Below are 20726 nucleotides of genomic sequence, written 5' to 3'. Positions count from 1 at the left end.
AGCCCAAGGCCAAGCACAGGCCCACAGGAAGCAGGGGCCCTGGACTTCTGAGGTATCACGTGGGGGAGGCGTGTGCAGAATGGTCACAGTGGGGAGGTGGCGTCCTGGGAGGACAGGCAGCGTGGCATGGGAGGAGAGGTGAAGTCGAGGGACACTGCCTCCAGGGGTATGTCCAGTGTCATAGCAGCCACTCTCCAGGAGGGCAGGGAGCCAGGCTACACCCCAAGGCCCCAAAGGCCTAGGACACTGGCCATGTCCCCATGCACAGCAGAGGCTCGTGTTTCTCTATAGTCATTTCAGGTCCATTATTTGCCCCCATGAACGATTTACTTATCCCCCTTTTTGCAGATGTGGAACTGAGGCATGGAGGGGTAAAGAGACTTGTACCAAACCCACGGCGAGTGAGGGTGGAGCGGGGTCTGACCCCAGGTTGGGCTGGCCCTGGGCCCAGATCCAGAGCTGGACATCGAGTCTGGGCATGGCATTCGTGAGCCTGGCCTGTTGTCTACGAGGTCTCCGATGGAGGCCTCTTTAGGGACAGAGCATGGTGGTCCCAGCCAAACACACCTGAGTCCCAATCCCAGCCTAATCCCTGTCTCAGAGCTGGTAGACCCTGCCCATGGTTCTTCCCGGCTCCGAGCCTCGGTATCCTCAACCATGATGAGGCTAAGAGGCTGCCTCACTGGCCACTGTGGGACCTCGGGCGGGGCTCCCTCCCCTCCTCTGACTGCACCTGCACTCACCACCTCTGACCCACCATTGATAGCAGGCAACAGGATTGACTAGTCTCCTCAGTGGGGCCGGCGATGAGCAGGACACACAAGGCCCTGCCTGGAAAGACAGGCAGCGAACAAGCACGTGAAGCTCTGAAAGAAATAAAGCAGAGTGATAAGATGAGAGCATAAGGGGCAGGGCTGCTACACACACTCCAGGAAGTCCTCTCTACACTGGAAAGCGAGTGTCAAATGTGGCAATGGGGGCCGAACATCCCAGGCAAAGGGAACAAGTGCAAAGGCCCTGGGGCAGGAATGAGATTGTCATGTTGCAGGAACAGCGAGGTAGCAGGATGGTTGGAGGTGGGGGTAGGATGAGAGGAGGGTGAGGAGGCAGGGACCAGCTCATGTGTGGGCAGGGTTTGTCAGGGGCAGGAGGCCCCCGTGTGGCAGGCCCAGACCCCCACTGGGTCTCTGACTACAAGGAGCTTCAGGCTGGAAGACTCCCTGCGGGACCTTGGGCCTTGGCTTCTCCAGTGAACGGGGAGCAAACTGGACTGGATGTTGCCGAGGGTCCTTTGTAACTGAGCTCTCTGAACTGGCATTTGGGATAGACACAGGGCAGCTTCTCGTCTGACCTGTCGGAGGGAAAGGAAGCACATGGTTTCTTGCATGTGGGGGCCAAACACGTTTCCCAGGGCTGCTACCTACCCCAGAGCCTGTCCTGGGACCACCCAGCGTGGCCTGAGCTGGCATGCCACTGGGAGCGTTTGTCGTGCGGGGGTCATGGGTAACCCTGTCTCACTTTTGCCACCTCAGGAGCTCCCTGGAGACCGGAAGCAGCCTGTCCACTGACCGCTACAGGTACTGTCGCTCCCTCCCCTCGGGCCCGCTCTTCCCATCGGCACCGAGGGGGGGCCCAAGAGGCATCACGGGAAATTAGTCTCCCCATTTAGCCCTAAACCTCCCCCCAGGGACCAGAGGTACTGCTGACGCGTCCTCTGAGAACCAGTCCAGCGAGGAATGGTCCCCTGAGGACTAGGGCTCAGTTAATGGTTCCTCTGAGATCTAAGGCTGGGGGTCCCTCTGAGGGCCAGTCTGCGGCCCCCAGTTCCCATGACAACGGGGCTGCAGCCCAAGGGTGAAGCTGATGCTTGCTACTGGTTTTCGGATGGTAGTTGGTGGGAGCAGGGGTGTCTGAGGGCCTCTGCCTCGGTATGGGTTTTATATCTTGACATTTCCATAAGATGTCTTTAGAAAAAGACGTTCTCTAACTTTACATGGGAGGGTTGGAGACCGAGCCACAGAGGAAGGTCCCGTGGATCAGAAGTCAGCCAATCTCTGCTCACAGGCCAGGGGCACAAAAGATAAGTCACAGGCCGCTGGTCCTGGAGTGGGGTTGGCGTGGGGAACCATGTCTGGTGTAGCAGCGTGAGGCAGGGAGGAGGGGACCGGGCCTCGTTGGCTAGAAATAGGCTGGTCGCTTGTGAGGAGTGGTTGCTGCCAGGAGGCGGCATACTTGGTGACGGTCCACAAGGGTGGACGTGGCCCAGCACGCAGAGCCAGGAGGGGTGAGGCAGAGGGTCGGGCCGAGCCGAGTCCCACTGGGGAGCCTGAAGGGAGGCCCACAAGATTGTGAGCCCCAGCGCTGGAGACCCTGCAGGGCCTGGGCCTCCTGTGCTGGGGGTAAGAGCCACGGATGCTCTGCTGGGATGGGATGGGCACGGCCACCGGCTCTGAAACCCTAAGGCTGCCTGAGGCTGTGAGAAGGGCGGAGGGGTGACCATCGGGTGCCGCTTCCTCGAGCCGTCCTGGGGCTGACAGCCGCCCTGGAGGGTGGACAGCGCTCACACACGCAGACAATCCCGCAGGCACGTGTGATGCTGACAGGAGTGTGCACGTGTGACGAAAGCCCACAGTAGCCCACTTCACCACCGCACAGAACTAATAGCAGCCTTTGACAGAAGTCGCTTGTTCAGGATTCCCCGCCTGTGAGCAGAGCCGGGACGTGAACCCGGATCCTGCCGTGCTCACTCCCCAAGGGCACAGTGCACTCCTCACCCGCAGGGGCACACTCACACGCGCTGCGCCCAGCACATTTGCGCACCCCATTCCTCGGGCCGTCACACCCTTGCTCCGCACGGGCTCGCACCACGCACGGCCACACCACGTTTTCACGCACTCACAGCCGGACGCCCCTGCCTGGCTGGCCCGGGGTGCCGGGCAGGTGTGGGGGTGTCTGTGGCAGTACGGGCTGAGCCCAGGGTGACAGGTTCATAAAACTCCTGCAAAGCAGCTGAGCCACGGGTTTCTCTGAAAGCCGCCCGCATTTCACACGGCAGCGTGGCTCCCCCCACTTTATCCACTCTGCCAGCCCTAGTCAGCACTCTGCTCAGGGCCAGGCGGTGAAGCCTCTAGAATGAACGGAGGGTGGATGTGGCTTTTGTCCCGGAGTGTCTGGGGGCTGGAGAGCGGCTGTCACACGTCCCCTGCTCCCCTCAGGTTTGACCCAGACCCCGCTCTCTCCAGACCAGACAGGAGGTCGTGGTCAGGGAATGGCCACGGTAACCACCACCCCCTGAGGCTGGGCACACTCGACCTCAAAGCCAATGACCCAGGGCCTTCACAGCCCTAGAGGACCAAGCTAGAGGTCAGAGCAGACACCAGGACCCCTCGGCTCTGCCCTTTCCCCCTCGTCCACCCGGCTCTTATTTCCTGAGAACCTATGGGTGTCGGGTGCTTGCGATACCGTGGTGAACAGTGCGGCTGCCTTTGCTGGGCTACTGTGTCGGGTTGGGGGACAGGCTGCCAACAAAGGAATCGGGCTTTAAAATACCGTGTCAGGTGGTGGTAAAAGCTATGAAGAAAAATAAATCAGAGTAAAGGGGATAAAGAGTTATAGGAGGGTGGTCAGGAAAGGCCTCTGTGAGGAGGTGCCGTTTAACCAGAGACCAGAAGAGGAAGAGCATCCAGGAGGTGGGGGTGACCAGTGCAAAGGTCCTGGGGTGGAACACGCTTGGTCCATTTGAGGAACAGAAAAGAGGCAGGTGCTAATTGGGATGTGCCCCAGCCCTGTGATCTCGCAGTCCCACGCATCCTGTCTGCTGATCCTCACGGCAGCCTTGGGACCCAGGCAGAGCCAAGCTCCATGCTCTCATTTCACAGATGAGGAAAACTGAGATGCAGAGACCAGAGGAATATTGGTGCCAGACCCAGGCCCAGGATCCAGGGCCTCCACCGACCCTCTCCCACCAGCATCTGGCCTCTGCGCCCTTTGTGCGTAACAGAGTGGTGGGGGCCTCGGGGAGACCTGGCCCTCGGGTGCCGGTGGAGGAGGTGCCGTGCTGCCCGTCCGTCCCACGGAGGTTCCGGAGGCCCGAGCCGCAGCTTGGGAATTCAGAAACAAAGGTCTCAGCCAGCAATTGCCTCCTTTCAAAGGCACAGCCGGCTTCCTCTGCCACAGGCGTGAGAGGGAAGCTGATGTCCTGGTTGGGGGAGAGGGGCGGGGCGGCCCTTCTCGAGGCCTGTGCTACCTTGGCAAACGGGCTCGTCACCCTTGGCAGATGGCCACGGTCACCCTCCTTCCCCATCTGCCCCGCGGTTATCAGCCCGGTTCTCCAGCGGCTGCTCTCTCCCCAGCCCTGGACAGTGTGGGGCTTCCTGGGTCCAGCTTGGGCCCAGACTCAGGATGCTGGGTGTGCCCTTTCCCTGGCTGGGCCTCCCACCCCCTGTTTGTACAATAGGAGCCTTGGACGAAGCCGTTTCGAATGCCCTTCCTGTTCTAACCGTCCACGATGGGATATTTCCGGGGGAGGTAGCCTGCGGGGCCGCGTTTCTCCACTACGGTACTACTAACAGCTGGGGAGGGGTCGCTCTCTACTGCGGGGCCACCCTGTGCATCAGACGGTGTTGAGCAGCGTCTACACGCCACTAGATGCCACCAGCACACCCCTCCCCAGCTGGGGCAACCCCACATGTCTCCAGGCATTGCCGCATGGCCCCTGGTGGGGAGGCGGGTGGCGGCAAAACGGCCCCTGGTTGAGAACCACTGCTCTCGAAGCGGTATGCGTGCCAGCGCCAGGGAATGCCCTCCTGGGGCAGGTGACTCTGTTTTTTGGCTTTGTCGGAGCACGGGGCTGGGATCAGGCCCCTGGTTCCGCACGTGGCCCTCAGGAGCCTGGCAGCCTGGCTCCACACCAGCTCCCATCTGAGGCTGCCGTCTGCCGGATATCACCCCTCATGCATGGCACAGAGTCTTTTCTGAGCCTCAGTTCCCTCATCCCCGAGCAGGGGTGTCGTAAGGACGCCACGGGACCCCCGCCGTGTGCAAACCGGGGACCTGGAGTAGCAGAGGGGGCAGCGTGCTGTGCCTAGGAGGGCATTTCGTGTGCGAAGACCCTTCCATTCTGCTTCCCAAGATCCTTCACTCCTTCCACTAATGATGACTGCGTGCCCGTGGGGAGCCCGGCGTGGGGCTGCGCCGGGGGCTGGGCGGCGAAGAGAGAGAGAGGCAGGGGCCCTGCCTGGGAGAAGCCCAGGAGATTCTCGCACTGCAGGCAGCACAGAGCCGCAGAAAACAAGTAAACACACAGGATCGCTTAAGAGGAAGGCACGTCCAGGGGAGCAAATCACACAGGGTGCGGGATCATTTCGGAGGAAGGCACGTCCAGGGGAGCAAATCACACAGGGTGCGGGATCATTTCGGGGGAAGGCACGTCCAGGGGAGCAAATCACACAGGGTGCAGGATCATTTCAGAGGAAGGCACGTCCGGGAGAGCGGTGCGGGCTGAAGGAGGCTCTGAGGAGGTGTTGGAAGGTGATATCTGAGGGTTGATGAGTCACTGCCCCAGGCGAGGGGGCTCCTCCACCAGAGAGCACTGCATGGGGAGACCTGAGTGTGTGGTGGACCAGAGGATGTGAAGGGGGGCCGGATCTGAGAGAGGTCAGACCGTCAGCAGGAGCCAGTCTATCAGTCTGGAGTTTGGCCTTTATTCTGAGAGCAGCATGGGGCCACGTGAGGGTGTGGAACAGAAGAGTGGCATTTTAAGGTCCCTGTGGCTGAGGACCACAGGGAATGATCCCTAGGGCTGTCGGAGCAGAAGCAGGACCCACTGGCAGGGAGGGGGAGAGAGGCCAGGCCCCGTGCTTCTGCTCCATCGCCTGTGACTGCCAGGTCCTGGGGCCACAGAGCCACCCACTCTGCCCATGGCCCCCCTGTTCCTGCCCAGCAGCCCCTGGCTTGCCGCAGCCCCTCAGCCCAGCCGCTCCTCTCCCTCCCGCCCTCCCTTGCTAGCGACAGGAGTCCCCTCCTGGCAGCCAATGAGCAGCTGTCATCGAGGTTCCATTTTAGATTTTATCAATGTGTCCCCGTCGCCCGGGCAACCGCTCCCGTGGCCCTGTCAGTCTTTCTCCGCCTGCCTTTCAGAGCCAAGCTGCTCCCACCCACACCATGTGGCGAAGTGGTGAGTTCTCGCTCACACAGGCCGGACGGGATTCCACCAAACGTAATTGATCTGGGTATCAAGGTCGGCGTTTGTCTGTCATTTCGCCCCCTCCTCGCCTCACGCCCGGGTCTTTGGGGCCGGAGCCACTCTGGGCCAGGCAGGCGGGTGGGCGACTGCCCGGCCAGGTGCGGGTAAGGCCACCGAGTGTCCGGGGCCTGGCTGGAGGAAGGGGCTTTGAGCTGCCATCAGGAGCCCCAGCATCCAGGCCCCCCCAGGATGACGGGCCGGGGGCCCCTGCCACTGGGCACAGCCAGGGCTGCCTCGGTTTGCCCTGGGGACCCCCAGGGGAACCCCAAGAAGAACCAGCCTCCAGAGACAGCGGAGGTCTGAGACTGGCCGGGGGAGCAGCACCGAGTTGCTAGGCTTTTGTGCGCGCTGCTCTTTGTATTGGAGGCGTGTGCTCTCGGAGCCGGCTGGGCAGGGCCGGGCCATGTGAGCGGGGGCTGCGGCGGGACCAGGGTGGGCTGGAGTGGCCAGGCGCCCAGCTCCCCCCAAGCCCTTCTCCGAGTCTCGGTGGAGGAGCCGCAGTGGTCCAGCTGGAGACGGAAAGGTGAAAATGCTCAAGTTCAAGGCCTTTTGCCTGGATTACTGGCAGTTCCTGTGTCTGCAGCCGCTGCATGGAGTCTATAAAAGGTACGTGGACCCTCTGTGGAGGACCTCTGCCGCAGGGCAACGGGCTGTGAGTTGAAGTCCCCCCCACACCCCAGCCTGCCAACTGCAGGGCCGCCTCAGGTCGGCCCAGGGTCCCCGCCACTGACCAAGGACGGCGGTGGCGTTTGCCGCGGGTCACTTTGCAACTCGGCTTAATTGTCCTCTCCTCTCCCTCTAGTCCTGAAACTGGTAGGCTTTCTTCAGGGAAGTGCTCACCCCAGAGTGTTCGGTGGCCAAATGCTGTGTTTCATTGTTTCTTGCTGCTGGGATCAGCCCTGGAGTGGACTGGATCCGGGGCAGGTGTAACCCGTAGGAGGGCAGCCTGGCCCTGTCACGGCACATTCCCTCCGGCCTAACGCGGGGGGCTCATGGGATTCTCAGGCGTGACTGCCTGCATCGCAAGCAGGAATTTAATATCTATTTGGGGAGGCCGAATGGGGGATCCCTGGCTTGGAGGTCAGGAGACCAGAGTTCAAGTCCCTTCCCTTGCTGTGTGACTCTGGACAAGTTGCTTTCCCTCTCCGAGCCCCAGTTACCCCATCTTTTGGTGTTTGGAACTGATAATAGTGGCATTTGGGGACCGCTCCCTGAAATGATGCAGGCTGCAGACACCACGAGCCCGAATGTTAACAAACCCGACTTATCTTCTGCACGTGTGTTCTGTCCGCACGCACACCTTGGCCGAGAAAAGCCGGTGCCCAGGCCAGCAGGAAGGGCATTGTGGGCCCTCCCCCTGGTCGCCTTCAGTGGCATGTCATGAAAGACCTGGGAGGAGGAAATTCGAATACCAGCTATTCTGAGGGAATTAGTTTTTCCTGATTTCACACTCTGTGAAGTCCTCAGCTATTAGCATGCGAGCAGCTCTGGGAAAGCAGGGGAGCTTTTCTTTTCTCTTCCAGGGGCTTTCTCCGAAGGGGGCGGGCCTTGAGGGTCTCAACGGCAGCCTCAGAAAGGAAGTCCCTGCTCTTGGGTGACTGCCAGGGAACAGGCCTGTCCTGCATCTGATTAGCCGCGGGGCATCCGAGCGGAAGGCCCCACCAGGTGGGATCCCCACCCTGTGCAGGTGGCTGAGCCTCCGCCCTCACCCTGGGGAGTTTGTTGTTAGAGCCTCGGGGCACCTGGCATGTGGCTGCTAGTTATCAAGTGACAGGGGAGGGTGGGGCACTTTACGTGCTCCTTCGTCCTCAGCCCTCCTGCTAACCAGACACTAAGCCCCACTCTGAGCAGGTGAGCCAGGGAGACTGCAGGGCAGGCCGCCAAGGACGTGGGGCCACACGGTTTGGACCTAGGTCTCTCTTGTTCCAAGACAGTCTCTCTCGAGCGCTCCTCAGCTTGAGGCCGTGCAGCACACCAGGGCCTTGGAGCCGGAGGGATGACTGAGGCACAGCCCTGCCCCACAGGGCCTCAGGTGGAAAAGGTAGGAATAGCGGTCAGAGCATCGACAGCGGAGCAGGGTGTGGGGGCTTCACAGAGGAGGTGACGGCTGAGCCGGCAGTGAAGAGTCTGGAGAAGTTGGCAGGGCTGAGAAGGAACAGGTGGGTGTTCTAGGCAAAGGGCAAAGCACGTGGGGAAAAACCCAGAAGCTTTCAAAGGGCAGATGTCTTCAGGTGGTAGCAAAAGACCATGGAGCTAGGAGGGGGTGCCAGGGGCTAGAGTCCAGGACCTGGGGCTGGGCTTTGTGCTGCACACAGTGAGGACCCCACGAGAAATATAGGGAGGGAGTGACAAGCTGAGTGTCACCTCTGGGAGTCCCACGGTCCTTGTGAACGGCCTGGCTCAGCCTCCAGGGGGAGCTGGAGATGGCCCCTTTGGCTCTCCCCCCCCCCCCCCACCGTGGGAAGTTCATATTCAGAGTTGGGGCTCTTTTCCCAAGCCCCTACTGCAGCCAGAAACAAATGGGACATCGTCCTCAAGGAACTCCCAGCCTCCAAGGGGAATAGACCCCCTAACAAGCCATGAAAATTAAAGATGGGAGATAGAGGTGGCACAAAGCCACCAGCAGCATGAGGGAGGCTGTCTGGGAGAAATCAAGGAAGTCTTCTTGCAGGACGTGGCATCTGAGCTGGTTGTAGGAGTGGGATTTTTTCCAGACAGGGAAGGGCAGAGAGCATAGCTTAAACAAACAAGGAAGTAGGACGGAGCCTGGCATGGTTCATAAATGGCCAAAGCTGAGGCTGCAGCGTAGGGTACCTATAAGGGGATGAGCCTGGAAAGGAAGACCGAGTCGGTGACGGTAATGCTGGAGCTCAGTGAGCACCCACTACGTGTGGCGTCCCGTTCCAAGCCCGACTCTGCGGCATCCCAAACAAGTGAGGCATGTGGTTCCCATTTCCCCGCTGAGGGGAACCTGAGGCACAGGAAGGAGAAGTCGTGTGCCCAGAGTCCCATGACCTGTCAGTGGGACCATGAGGATTTTACCAGGTGGTCTGGCTGCGGAGGTCGCTCGCTGCCCGCTGAAGAGTCCAACTGTGCGTCCCAGCAAATGAGATGCTCAGGGCTGGGTCAGTCCTCTCTCCGTCCCCAGGGAGTGCCCATAAATAACGGCGACACATCAGTCAGGGAGACAAGAACTTGGCTTTATGGTCAGACCTCGTCCCGGCAGAGCGCTCAGAAACTCACTTTCCCTCCAAGCCTGCTCCTGTACGATGTGGGAGGGGTGCTAGCCCACCTCGCAGGCTCCTGTGGGGGTTGACAGGGGCAACTCCAGGAAAGCACTTAGTAGGGCCGTAGGAAATGGTGGCTGTCCTGGCCCACACAGACCCGCCTGCCTAGGAAGGGTTTGCAAACGGAACCGCTTGGCTTTTTCCTGATGCCATATTCCCTTGTTTAAAACAGCGACCCAAAACTTTAGAGTATGAAAAGGATGTTTTGCAGACAATGCATAATTAACCACTTCTAAACACAGGGTGTGCCAGGCTCCCTTGAAGCTGTTAATTATTCTTCATTAGAGATCTTAAATTAATGTAAAATAATCCTGGAGCTCTGCCAGAGGCTGAGGCTGGGGGAGGAGCCGAGCTGCTTATTTCAACTAGAGAATGGAAGAATGCTGTAGGGCACTTGTGCATTCCGCCGGGGGGTGGGGGTGGGGGTGGGTGGCCCTGTGAACCCTTCAGCTTTGGCCAAGAGGCCACTGTGGGAGGACACGGAACCCTCCCCCCAGTCGCCAAAGCCCAGCAGACCTCGGGGTATTCTTGTTCAAGAAACAGGTGCAAAGAACATAGAAAGTAGTATACCCATCGCCTGGCTTCACAAATAAACTGTTACCAATGTGGTGGGTGGCCCCTGTGGACCTGCCTCAAATCCCATCCCCCCGCTCAGAGCTAAACCTAAGTAGTACGCCGCCGCCACCCCCCCCCCCCCCGTTTCATCTATTTCCCACGCATTCTTACAACTTTGCTAACACAAAAGGCTGTTTTACATGTTTACTTCAGCTATATGATGTAATATGCAACTTGCTTTTAAAAATCTTTCAATTGCAGTAAAGTACGCATCACTTAAAATCGACCACCATAGCCATTTTTTAAGTGTCCAGTTCAGTGGCGTGAAGTGCATTCTCACTGTTGTGCAAACATCACCACCATCCATCTCCAGGATATCACAAAACTCTGTCCCCATCAAACACCAGCCCCCCGTTCCCTCCCCTGCGCAGCGCCTGGCAACCCCCATTCTACTTTCTGTCTCTGAATCCAACTACTCCAGGGACCCCATGTAAGTGGGATCATCTAGTGTTTGTCCTTTTGTGGCTGGCATATTTCACAGAGCACCATGTCCTCAAGGTTCGTCAGCTGTAGCGGACTGCAGACTCTCTTTCCTTTTCAAGGCTGAATAATATTCCATTGTGTGTAGAGACCACACTTCGTTTACCCACTCATTCGTCCGTGGACACTTGGCTTGCTCCCACCTCTTGGCGATTGTGGATGATGCCGCTGTGCGCACGGGGGTGCAGCTACCTATCTCCTCCAGGCACAGCCTGCTTCTTTCACTCAACATTTATTGGCAACATTCGTCCATGTTGCCATGTATAATTCCCATTCATTGATTTTGGTTGGTGTATGGCATTCCGTTGTTCGACTCTGCCGTTGTGCCGACATCTGTTCTGCTGTTTGGACGAATTAGGCGGCTTCCCATTTTCCGCCGTTACAGACAGAGTTGCGATAAACGGTCTTGGACATAGCTCCTCGCTCCCGTTTGCAGAATTTCTGTAGGGTTCGTACCAGGGCGGTGTATGAGTACTTTAAGCCGCACTGAGGTTTGTGCGAGTGCTTTCCAAAGTGGTGGTAACAGTGTGCACCCTCGCCAGCAGTGGGTGAGAGTCCCCGAGGCTCTACACGCTCGCCTGCACTCGGTATTAAAAGCCAGATGCGTTGGGGCGCCTGAGTGGCACAGTGGTTAAGCGTCTGCCTTCGGCTCAGGGCGTGATCCCAGCGTTATGGGATCGAGCCCCACATCAGGCTCCTCCGCTATGAGCCTGCTTCTTCCTCTCCCACTCCCCCTGCTTGTGTTCCCTCTCTCGCTGGCTGTCTCTCTCTCTGTCGAATAAATAAATAAAATCTTAAAAAAAATAAATAAAATAAAAGCCAGATGCTATTTTTAATGTCAAAAGGAGAGCAAGAGACAGAGAGGAAGAGGAGAGAGCGCTGTAAATGGTGTGGGACTCCACCCGTAGTGCCACACGGCCTCAGGCGTCCTGAAGTGGAGGGTGAGACACACATGTGCTGTTCCCTCCGTCTGTGTAGTTCCAGGTCCTCCAGAGTGAGGGATTTTCAAGAGTGATTATAACTCTGCATGTTCACTTGCTCCCAGGCTGACTTGGAGCCTCGCCTCTGAGCATACTATGGGTGTCTGGTTACAACTGTAGGACGACTTCAGATTAGACCCCCTCTCAACTTAGTTCCTGATGGGCAGGTCTCACTGACCACTTCTGCTGGAAATAACCAAGGCCAGGTGTATCAGAACCAGAGCGTGGAGAAACGCACTTTGGAGAGCGCTCCCTCAGCCTCGGCCCCCGTGAATGAACTCCGGGTGTGCCCCCAGTGTGCAGCCCAGGCGGCCAGACAGGCAGACCTTCCAGGGCTGGTCAGCACACTTGTCAGCACACACCCGAGTCCCAGACCTCAGGGCTCGGCTGGAAGTTCGGTCTGTGGAGGAGGAACATGGCAGTGAGACCCCGGATCCTCTCCGACTCGGGGAGAGCGTGCAGGCTCTGAGGTCAGGCCGCCTGGGAATCCCATCCGGCTGGTCCCTTAGACAATAATTATTACTATTATTCCTCACTTTCCCGGAGTGTTTATATGTATCTCCATGAATCCTCCCAACAGCCTCATGAAACAGATACTGTTATTTTCCGCATATTTCTGACAACGGAACAGAGGCCCGGAGAGGGTAAGTGACCTCCCTGAGGTAACAGAACGTGGCCAGTCCAGCCCAAAGGTTGGACCCCACTAGGCTGCCCTGCTTCACTTCCCGTGTGTGCCGTTTCTCCTGCTCCAGTAGCTACGGCTGTATCACAAATGACCCCAGACTGTAGTGACTTCAAACAATGGCAGCGTTTACTCTTCCCCTGGATCTGCAATTTGGGCGGGGCCTGTTCTCGTCCCGTCAGATGGGGCTTCTGGAAGACCCGAGGCTGCGTTCCTTAGAAGCCTCCCCCACGCCACCCACTCACGCAGTCCCCCGTCTTGCGGTTGCTGCTGGCTGTCAGCGGGAACACCCCCTCGGGGCCTCCGCACGGGGCCTGGGCTTCCTCACGTCATGGCGGCTGTGTTCCCAGAGTTAGCAGCTTTCTAGAGAGAGAGCCACGTAGATGGTGTGTCACCTTTCACGACCAGGCCTCAGAAGTCATGAGGCCTCACTTCTGTTGCAGTCCACTCGCTGGGGCCCCACAGGGTCCTTCCCACGTCCAAGGAGAGGTGACTCACAGCCCACCTCCTCACCAGGCGTCACGAGGTCCGGCCCAGCCTGCGGGGCCATCCTGGGAGGTCGAGTCTGCCATGGTGACCATCCTAAGCACTTCCCCATCCCAGCCCTCCCATCCTGAGCTGAAATGGGCTTAGGAAGAGTGCCTAATAGGCGTGAAGCCACCTGGGACACAGTTGGCACTTGATACATTGCAGGTCTTTTTTTCATTAATGAAAGAAGTTTGAAGAAAATGTGATTATTATTCAAGAGAGGGAGTGATCATTTCAACTGGGAAGGCGAGGAGGGTTCTCGTAGAGCTGAGATGGGTCTTGAGGGATGAGGAGGGCTTTTGCATTGACACAGGCAGGTCAGTGCCCAGGGCAGAAAAGGCACAAAAACAATATGAGAGTGGTGGTGTGTGAGTGCTGTTTCTGGTAGAGTCTTTGGTGGCGAGCAACAGAAATCTCCTGTGGCCATCTAGAACAAAAGTGCCCAGAGCAGGAACCCCATGCCCCCCGGGTGCAGGCTCCCTGCTAGGAAGAAGGCTACCTGCACCCACAGAGCCCACGGCCATAGGCCTCCACTCCAGGCGGAAAGTCTGATTGGTCCAGCTCAGGCCATCTCCTGCCTCGCAGCTGTGCTGGGAGGCCAGGGGGAGGATCTGTCAGAAGGAGCCTCCAGGGACCCCTTGGCTTCCTCCCCCACCACAGGCCTTTGTGTTCCTCCCACCCCCAGCAGCACTGCACTGTCCCTGGGCTCTATGGGAGGGCTGTTAGGAAGGAGTTGTGTGCTGGGTGGTGCAAAGTGGCCTGTGTTCCCTGTAAGCATGGCCTCCTCGTTCAGGCACTTCCGCTGGACCCATCGAGGCCTGGGTGAGGTACACACCAGAGGCTCCGTTTGACCAAATTGTCAGGGGCCTGGAGGAGCTTGTCTTCAGCGGAGTAGTCAGTGAAGCTTGAAGAGTCACGGGGCCGGAGCTGAACCCAGCTCAAGTTCCGAGAGAGGAACTGAGCCCCTCGAGCGGGACGAGGCTGCCTGCCTCCATCCACGGGTCCTGGCCGGGCGCGTCTAGAGGGCATTTAAAGCAGATACTGCAGGTGTGGGTAGTCTCCAGGGCTGTGGTCTTTCACGCATGACCTGTCCTGGCAGCCTTGTGTCTTAGCAAGTTCCCTCTGGTGGCCAGAGGGTGGGAGAGAAATTACTGGGCTCTCGAGGATAAGCACTTTTGTCTCAGTAATTGCTGGATTTTGCACATGAGATGATGCATACTGAGTGATGGTCTGCACCCCCACCATGTCTGGGCAGACATCAGATGGACGGGTCCACCTGCCTGGGGAAGGGCATGCCAACCTGAGGGGCCCCAGGTGCCTGGGCACCTCAGAGGAGGACAGAGCTCATCCCGGAAAGCTTACAAGCTGGGTCCCTTCTCCTGTCAGTGCTTGTTATGGGGTCAGTTGTGCCCCCCCACCCCCACCACCCTGTGCCAAATTCATATGCTGAAGTTCCAACCCCAGTAACTCAGAATGGGACTGTATCAGAGAGAGGGTCTTTATAAGGGTAATTAAGTTAAAATGAAATCACTAAGATGGCCCTAATCTGATGTGACTGGTGTCCTTATAAGAAGAGATTAGGACACAAACACACAGAGGGAAGGCCATGTCTGATGATCACCTTGACATGGCCATAGGTGTCCAGATATTTGTCAAACGTCATTCTGAATGTCTCTGTAAGGGTGTTTCTAGGTGAGATCAACATCTGAATCGGTAGTCTGAACAAAGCAGATTGCCCTCCCCAGCGTGGGTGGGCCTCATCCAATCAGCCGAAGGCCTGAGTAGAACAAAAAGGCAGAGTAAGAGGGAACTGTTCCTGCCTGACTGCCCTTGAGGCCTGCCTCTGGACTCACACCGAAACCTTGGCTCCTCCTGGGCCTTGAGCCTCCCAGCATTTGGACTGGAACCCACCGTCAGCATTCTAGGTCTCCAGCTTGCTGCTGCAGACCTTGGGACTTGTCAGCCTTCCTGATCACATACGCCAGGTCCTCACGATGACTCAGCGTATGTACACATACACACATCCAGTTGCTTCTCCGCCTCTGGAGAACCCTGACTAATACACCACGTGGGCACGCGGGCAGAAGAGGCCATCCACACGCCAAGGACAGAGGCCTCGGAAGAAACAGCCCTGCAGACACCTTGATCTCAGACTTCCAGGCTCCAGAACTGCAAAAAAATATATGAGTTTCTGTTGTTTCAGCTCCCTAGTGTGTGATGCTTTGAAATAGCCCACTGCTGTAGGACCTCTCTTTCTTCATCTGGGAAGTGGGTCCAAGGGCCCATTCTCAGGTTTATCGTGAGACAGCCAAGCACAAGGTGTGTGCACACCCTCTGTGCGCTCGGCAGAGCCGACACATCTGGTCGGGGCTGGGATCTGGGTGAATAGAGGAAGGCATTCACTGCGGGCACAGAATTTAAGCGGGCACCAAAAAAACCTCAGCAATCAAGTAAAGAAACTGTCAGAAGTGTATCTAAAGACAGGCTGGTGTTTGTTGCACGATGCGCATTACCGCGCCATGCGAACAGCCATTTCCACAGGGGCTCTGGTTTCTAGGCCCTTCAGGCCAGTGTGCCCTGCAGAGTGGGTCTATGCGGGTCAACAGCGATGTGCGGAGAGATAGCGACTGTGAAGCTGTATATATAATCATTTTTTAAAATTTTCAATCCTTATTAACTTTCTCAGGTTGAAAATACAGCCTGCTATTTTGGCAAGTATGTATAGGGAGGCACATTTTTCTTTTTGCACCAGGCTGTAGCTGGCCCCGAGCCAGCCATCCACCTGCTGCGTCATCCACTTTAAAGCGTCAGGCTGGGGGTTCGCCTTGGAAGGCCGTCCTGAGAAGGCATTTCCCTCTGGATATCTGCAAAGGAGGCTTAAGAATTAGGGATTGTTTCTCCAGAGAGGACAGCATTAGGTCATTTGGCAGCTCTGAATAAGATCTGACGATTAGATAGTGGTCTTGAATCAATGTTAATGTCCTGACTTTGAAAACTGTGTGGTGGTTATGTCAGAGAATGTCCTTGTTTTAGGACAGACACTCTGAAGTAGCAGGGGCTTCCGGTGGGCAAATTACTCTCAAGTAATTCTGGAAAAAACAAATGTGTGTGTGGTGTGGCTAAGTGTGTGTGTGTGCACGCTCGTACTTGTTTATGTGTGGAGAGAGAGAGAGAGACAATATGATAAAACAAAATAGGATACAGTGTTAACATGTGGAGAACGTGGGAGAAGGATACACAGGCTTCTTTGTCCTCTTCCTGCAACTTTGCTGTAGTCTGAAAGTTTTAAAAAAGTGTCAGGAGTTGCTGAGGGCTAGTTCACGTGCTCACACTCTGGCTTCTTCTAGAGCCCCCTGACTCCAGATTTCCCCCCGCCCCCGTCTCCTTCCTAGTCCTTCAGGCCCCAGCTGGAATGCCACCTCCTCAGAGAGGCCCTCCCTGATCACCTTGTCTGGCACAGCACCATCCTGTCCTACTTGTCATCTTCCACGTCCCCCAGTTTTGTTTTCCTTTTCACCCTCAGCAACATCAGAAATTATCTCACCATTTGCCTGGTGTTTGTCTCCTCTGCCCCCACCTCCAAATGTCAGCTCTGTGGAACTCTGTCTTGTTCATCCCTGCCCCCTCCCCCTCCCCGTCCTCTGTGCCTGGCACACAGTAGGTGCTCAATAAATATCCATGAACAAGAAAAAGGTTAGATGATCATAGAGCTGCACGTTGGGAAACCCAGAGTCTCGTCCTTCCTGGTTTCCCCCAAAGACTTGCCAAGGGACTCTGGGCAGTGTACCACCCCACTCTGGGCTTCCATTTCTTCATCTTGACCCCAGCTCTAAAGCTTTTGGACCATGTGATGCAGAAAGCCCCAAGCTGCTGCGCCATCTCGGCATTGGCCAGCTGAGACCCTCTCCGCTGCCAGGATGATGAGGCAGGGTGGACCTGCTGCCCCAGGCTCCTCACTGCTCCCTCTGTGATGGAGGAAGAGCAGAACAAAATGTGTTTCGCAGACCTTACCTGTAAGGCCCGTGTCCCCGTACAGTGGACCCACAATTGAGAGTGTGTTCACTTCTCTCCCAGGGCTTCTTCCTAACAAAGACAGGGCGGATTTTTCGCCCAGCGCCTTTGGCAGGAAACAGTATCTGCCTGAAATTGAATAACATTGTCTTGTTTTCATGGTAACCTTCTACTTACAGCAAGTGATACTAGTTTTCCATTTGGAAGGGTGATATAAAGTTTCCTTTTCAAATGAATGCATTCAGGAGTGAAAGCCAGTTAATTGGGTATTTTGTGCATTATTTTTAATTTATTATTGAAATTTGAAATCTGGATGGAAGCAGAGATCCCACAGCAGGATCCCACCATGAATTGCCTACCTGCTCCAATGTCACAGCTTTGCCCGCTGTGTTTCATCTTTCCTCCACGCGTTCCACACCTGTTTTCGTGTTCAGCTTTCCCAGATGGTCTCCAAAAATGTCTTTCTATGGTCAATTTGTTCAAATCAGGATCCTGATGCAATCCGCACCCTGCATGTGTCCATTGAGTATCCTTATTTCTAGAAGCTCCCCTTCCTTTGCCATTCATTTGTTGAGGAAACCGGACCGTTTGCTTTAGCACCCCCTGCATTCCGTTTCTGGCTGGTCGCTTCCCCCACTGGTGTCATTTCACCTGTTCCTCTGTCTCCCGTAGTTCCTGTTAACTAAGGGAGAGATCGAGGCACTTGATTAGACTTGCTGTTTTAAGCCAGACTAGCTATTTTAAGCAAGTTGATTTTAAGGGAAAATATTAAATAGTAGTAAATGAAATACCAGCATGTCCACAGAGAGAGTCTGCGTCATGAGGGTGGGATGAGGATGGATCTAGGAACTGTCTATGAAGAAAGGAAAGCAATGGAGGAGACTCAGCCAGCGTGCTGACCCAGACAGGGCAGGGCTGAGGCAGTGGATGAGAAAGAAAGGAGGCAGGAAGGCCATGGAGGAGATGAGGTCCTGGCCCAAGGTGGTGCAGTCCTCACCAGTTCTCTGAATGAGTTTCGTGTATGGACACAATCAGTCAGGGGGGGCTCCTGTTTGAGGTCCCTTGACCTGCATGCCAAGATCCAGGAAGTGAGGAACCAGGCACCAAAGAATTTAGGCCCTTCAGCACAGGATGGGCATCCCAAGGAACAGCTCTTCTCCTTTGCCTGAGAAGGACCTAGGGAATTGTGTACGGCCAGCAGCAAGTGGGATTTAGGTCAGGCATAGAGAGGGACGTACCCACCAGAGTAGGAAGGTCGTGTTGCACAGCGGTTACAATGTGCGTTTTGGAGCAGAATTGCTTGGGCTCAAACCCTAGCTCTGCCATTTCCTATTTGTGTAACCCTGGGCATGTTTGTACACCTCTCTGTGCCTTAGTTTCCCCACTCTACCGATGCGATAATAGTGGTACCCACCTCACGGCTGGGCCTAAGGATTCAGTGGGCTCACCACACGTAGGGCCCCGCTATAGTAAGCACTCAACCACCGGGTATTATAATCACCATTGGGTGAGAGTGAAATCTCTCCCTGGAAGCGTTAGTGATTGCCACGCCCAGCATCTTCAGAGACTAGAAGCTCAGAAGAGCCTTGCTTTATGTTCGTGACCCTTCATAGAGCTTGTCCAAGTACACTCACACAGCCTTGGCTCCTCCGATGGGTTTGATCTTCACAAACGCCCCCCGAGGCAGGTTTTGTTCGCTCCCTGTTTGCGGTTGGGGACAACAAAGCGGGGGCAGAGGTGGTATGAGGAATGGGTTATAAAAACCCCATGGCCGGTGCACTCAGTGGTGTGGAAAGGTCTTAGTCAGAACCTGTGTTCAGAGCCCCAGATTTTCTGTTCCCTAGCTGTGTGACCTTAAGTAAGTCACTTAACACCTGTGACTCCATTTCTCCATCTCCAACGTTAGGAAATGGGACCGGGGCCTCCATTGCTTCCACTGTCTGATCTCCCTCCATAGCAGGTGGTGACACAAACCCTGAAGGTCCCTGGTACAGTCGGCCTTCCCCAGGGCCAAAAGGGAACGGAGTCACAAGTCCCAGAAGAGAGAAGCCAGGAGGGCTGGCTGTCGGTTTGACTGATTGCCGATGTCAGTCCCTGCCCTTTGGGGCTCCACATGTCCCACAGCCAGGCCACCATAGCAGGTCCTGAAAAGACATTCCAGAAGAGTCTCCCCGCTCAACTCCCACCCCGGATACTTAGGAGCTTCCCAGGATCCTGTCTTTCCCTCCAGCAGCAAAACTTGAAAAGATCGTGCAATCATCTTTGTACTTCCTGCCCCCCCAGCCTCAGGGGCAGGTGACAAACACAGGCTGGACAGTGAGCAGGGCCAGCCCCAGATCTCAGCCTAGGCAGCGCACATCCCTGCCCTGGGCCTCAGCTTCCTCATTTACAAAATAAAAGGCAGACAGATCAAGTGAAACATTGTTCATTCATTCATTCAGCAGATACTCATTCATTAGCTTCTCCTCAGGGCCAAATTGTTTGCCAGGCCAAGGGAAACTAATGAGCAAGTCCCTCCCGGTCTGGACTTTTCCCTGCTCAAGGGCTGTGGGGAGCCACGGGCATCTCTGGAGCTGGACCCATCATGGGCAGCTTCCTGTAGGACATGGCCGCTCAGCAAGCCTTGACAGGTGAAAAGGAACAAAGAGTACAAAGAGCACAAGAGGTGACCTGTGGGCCAGACACCCACAGATGGACTTGATTCGACCTGCATGGGATTAGCCCCAACGTGGCATTTCAAGTCTGAATTTATTGCAGACATGTAGAAGTCAAGAGCTTTTAGGCAAACATCTGGATTTCTGACTTCTGAAAAACCAGAGCCCTCATGTGTACCGAGGAACGGTTGTCCCTTTAGATTGCATGGTCCCCAGCCCTCTGTCCCATCTGACCGTCCCCCACGGCTCTCCCCCACCAGCTGTCCTCATGTCCCCATTGCCACTGATGGAACCTCCAATCCCTGAGTTGTTCAGGCCAGAAACCCAGGCGTCATCTCCTGCGCGTCTTTCTCTCTCGCCCCGTATCACATCCATCCGCAATCCCTACTGGCTCTACTTCGAGAATGTTTCTAGACTCCAGGCACTTGTCCCCACCATCTGGGCCACCTCCTGGGTCCAAGCATCAGCTGCTCCCTGGTCCTTGCCCCCCACAGTTTCCTGTCTGCACAGCAAGCGAAGCGAGGCCCTGCACACCCAGTCGGGAACTTGGACACAATGTAACTCACGCTGTCCGAGATGGACATGGCAAAGCTCTTCTCTGGCGTCTTCCCCGACACCCAGCCTGAGTCAGCGGCCATCTCTGCCTGTGCCCTGAGCCCTTAGTGGCCTCCTAGGCCTGAGACAAGATGGCAGAAGTCAGTTGGCCAGATGCCCTGGGGACTTGGGAGCCCACCAGGTCTCTCGTGACCCAATGCTCTTAACCACCTTGGGCCTCCATTTTCCCATCTGGAAAATAGGGGCATCCCAGCACCCCCTCCATATAAGGCAAATGCTGCTTACGCAGCAGGGAGGTTAAGGGTTTTAACGTTCAGCCACTTGGCATGTGTTGAATGTCTGCCTCATGCCTGGCCCTGCTCTGGGCACCACTGGAAATCTGTAGATATAAATGATGGGTGATTCATTTTGTTTTCAGCCTGAAGCAGGAAAAAGAGCTCTGGCTTTGGAGTTGGATAGACAGAGCTGGGTTTAGAGATCATTCTGGACAAGGCATCTGAACCTCAGTTTGTTAATTTGTTTAAAAAAAAAAAAAAGGTAGTGAGCGCCACTCCTCGGAGTGGGGTGGGGTGTGGAAAGAGCTAAGCTGCGTGGGTATCTTCCCTGCTTTCCATGGGCTCTCAGGGCTGGGAGGGAAAGGGACGCAGACACAGGCCATGTCCATGCAATGTGGGGCTTAGGGACCAGAGT

At 56.2% G+C, this 20726-nt stretch overlaps 1 protein-coding gene across 1 annotated transcript in view; it reads left to right on the top strand.

Moving 5' to 3' along the window:
- The window catches only part of IQSEC1 (IQ motif and Sec7 domain ArfGEF 1), a 379884-nt gene that overhangs the window by 232617 nt on the left and 126541 nt on the right, over positions 1 to 20726 (top strand). Inside the window, exon 3 of the mRNA XM_087866742.1 lies at positions 1533 to 1577. Coding sequence (XP_087722868.1) covers positions 1533 to 1577 — 45 coding nt within the window. The remainder of the gene's footprint in view (positions 1 to 1532; positions 1578 to 20726) is intronic.

The sequence above is a fragment of the Ursus americanus genome, chromosome 14, assembly GCF_024610735.1.
Source record: "Ursus americanus isolate L20-20 chromosome 14, mUrsAme1.1.p, whole genome shotgun sequence".
Taxonomy (NCBI): domain Eukaryota; kingdom Metazoa; phylum Chordata; class Mammalia; order Carnivora; family Ursidae; genus Ursus; species Ursus americanus.
This window is presented reverse-complemented; position numbering and strand designations above follow the sequence as displayed.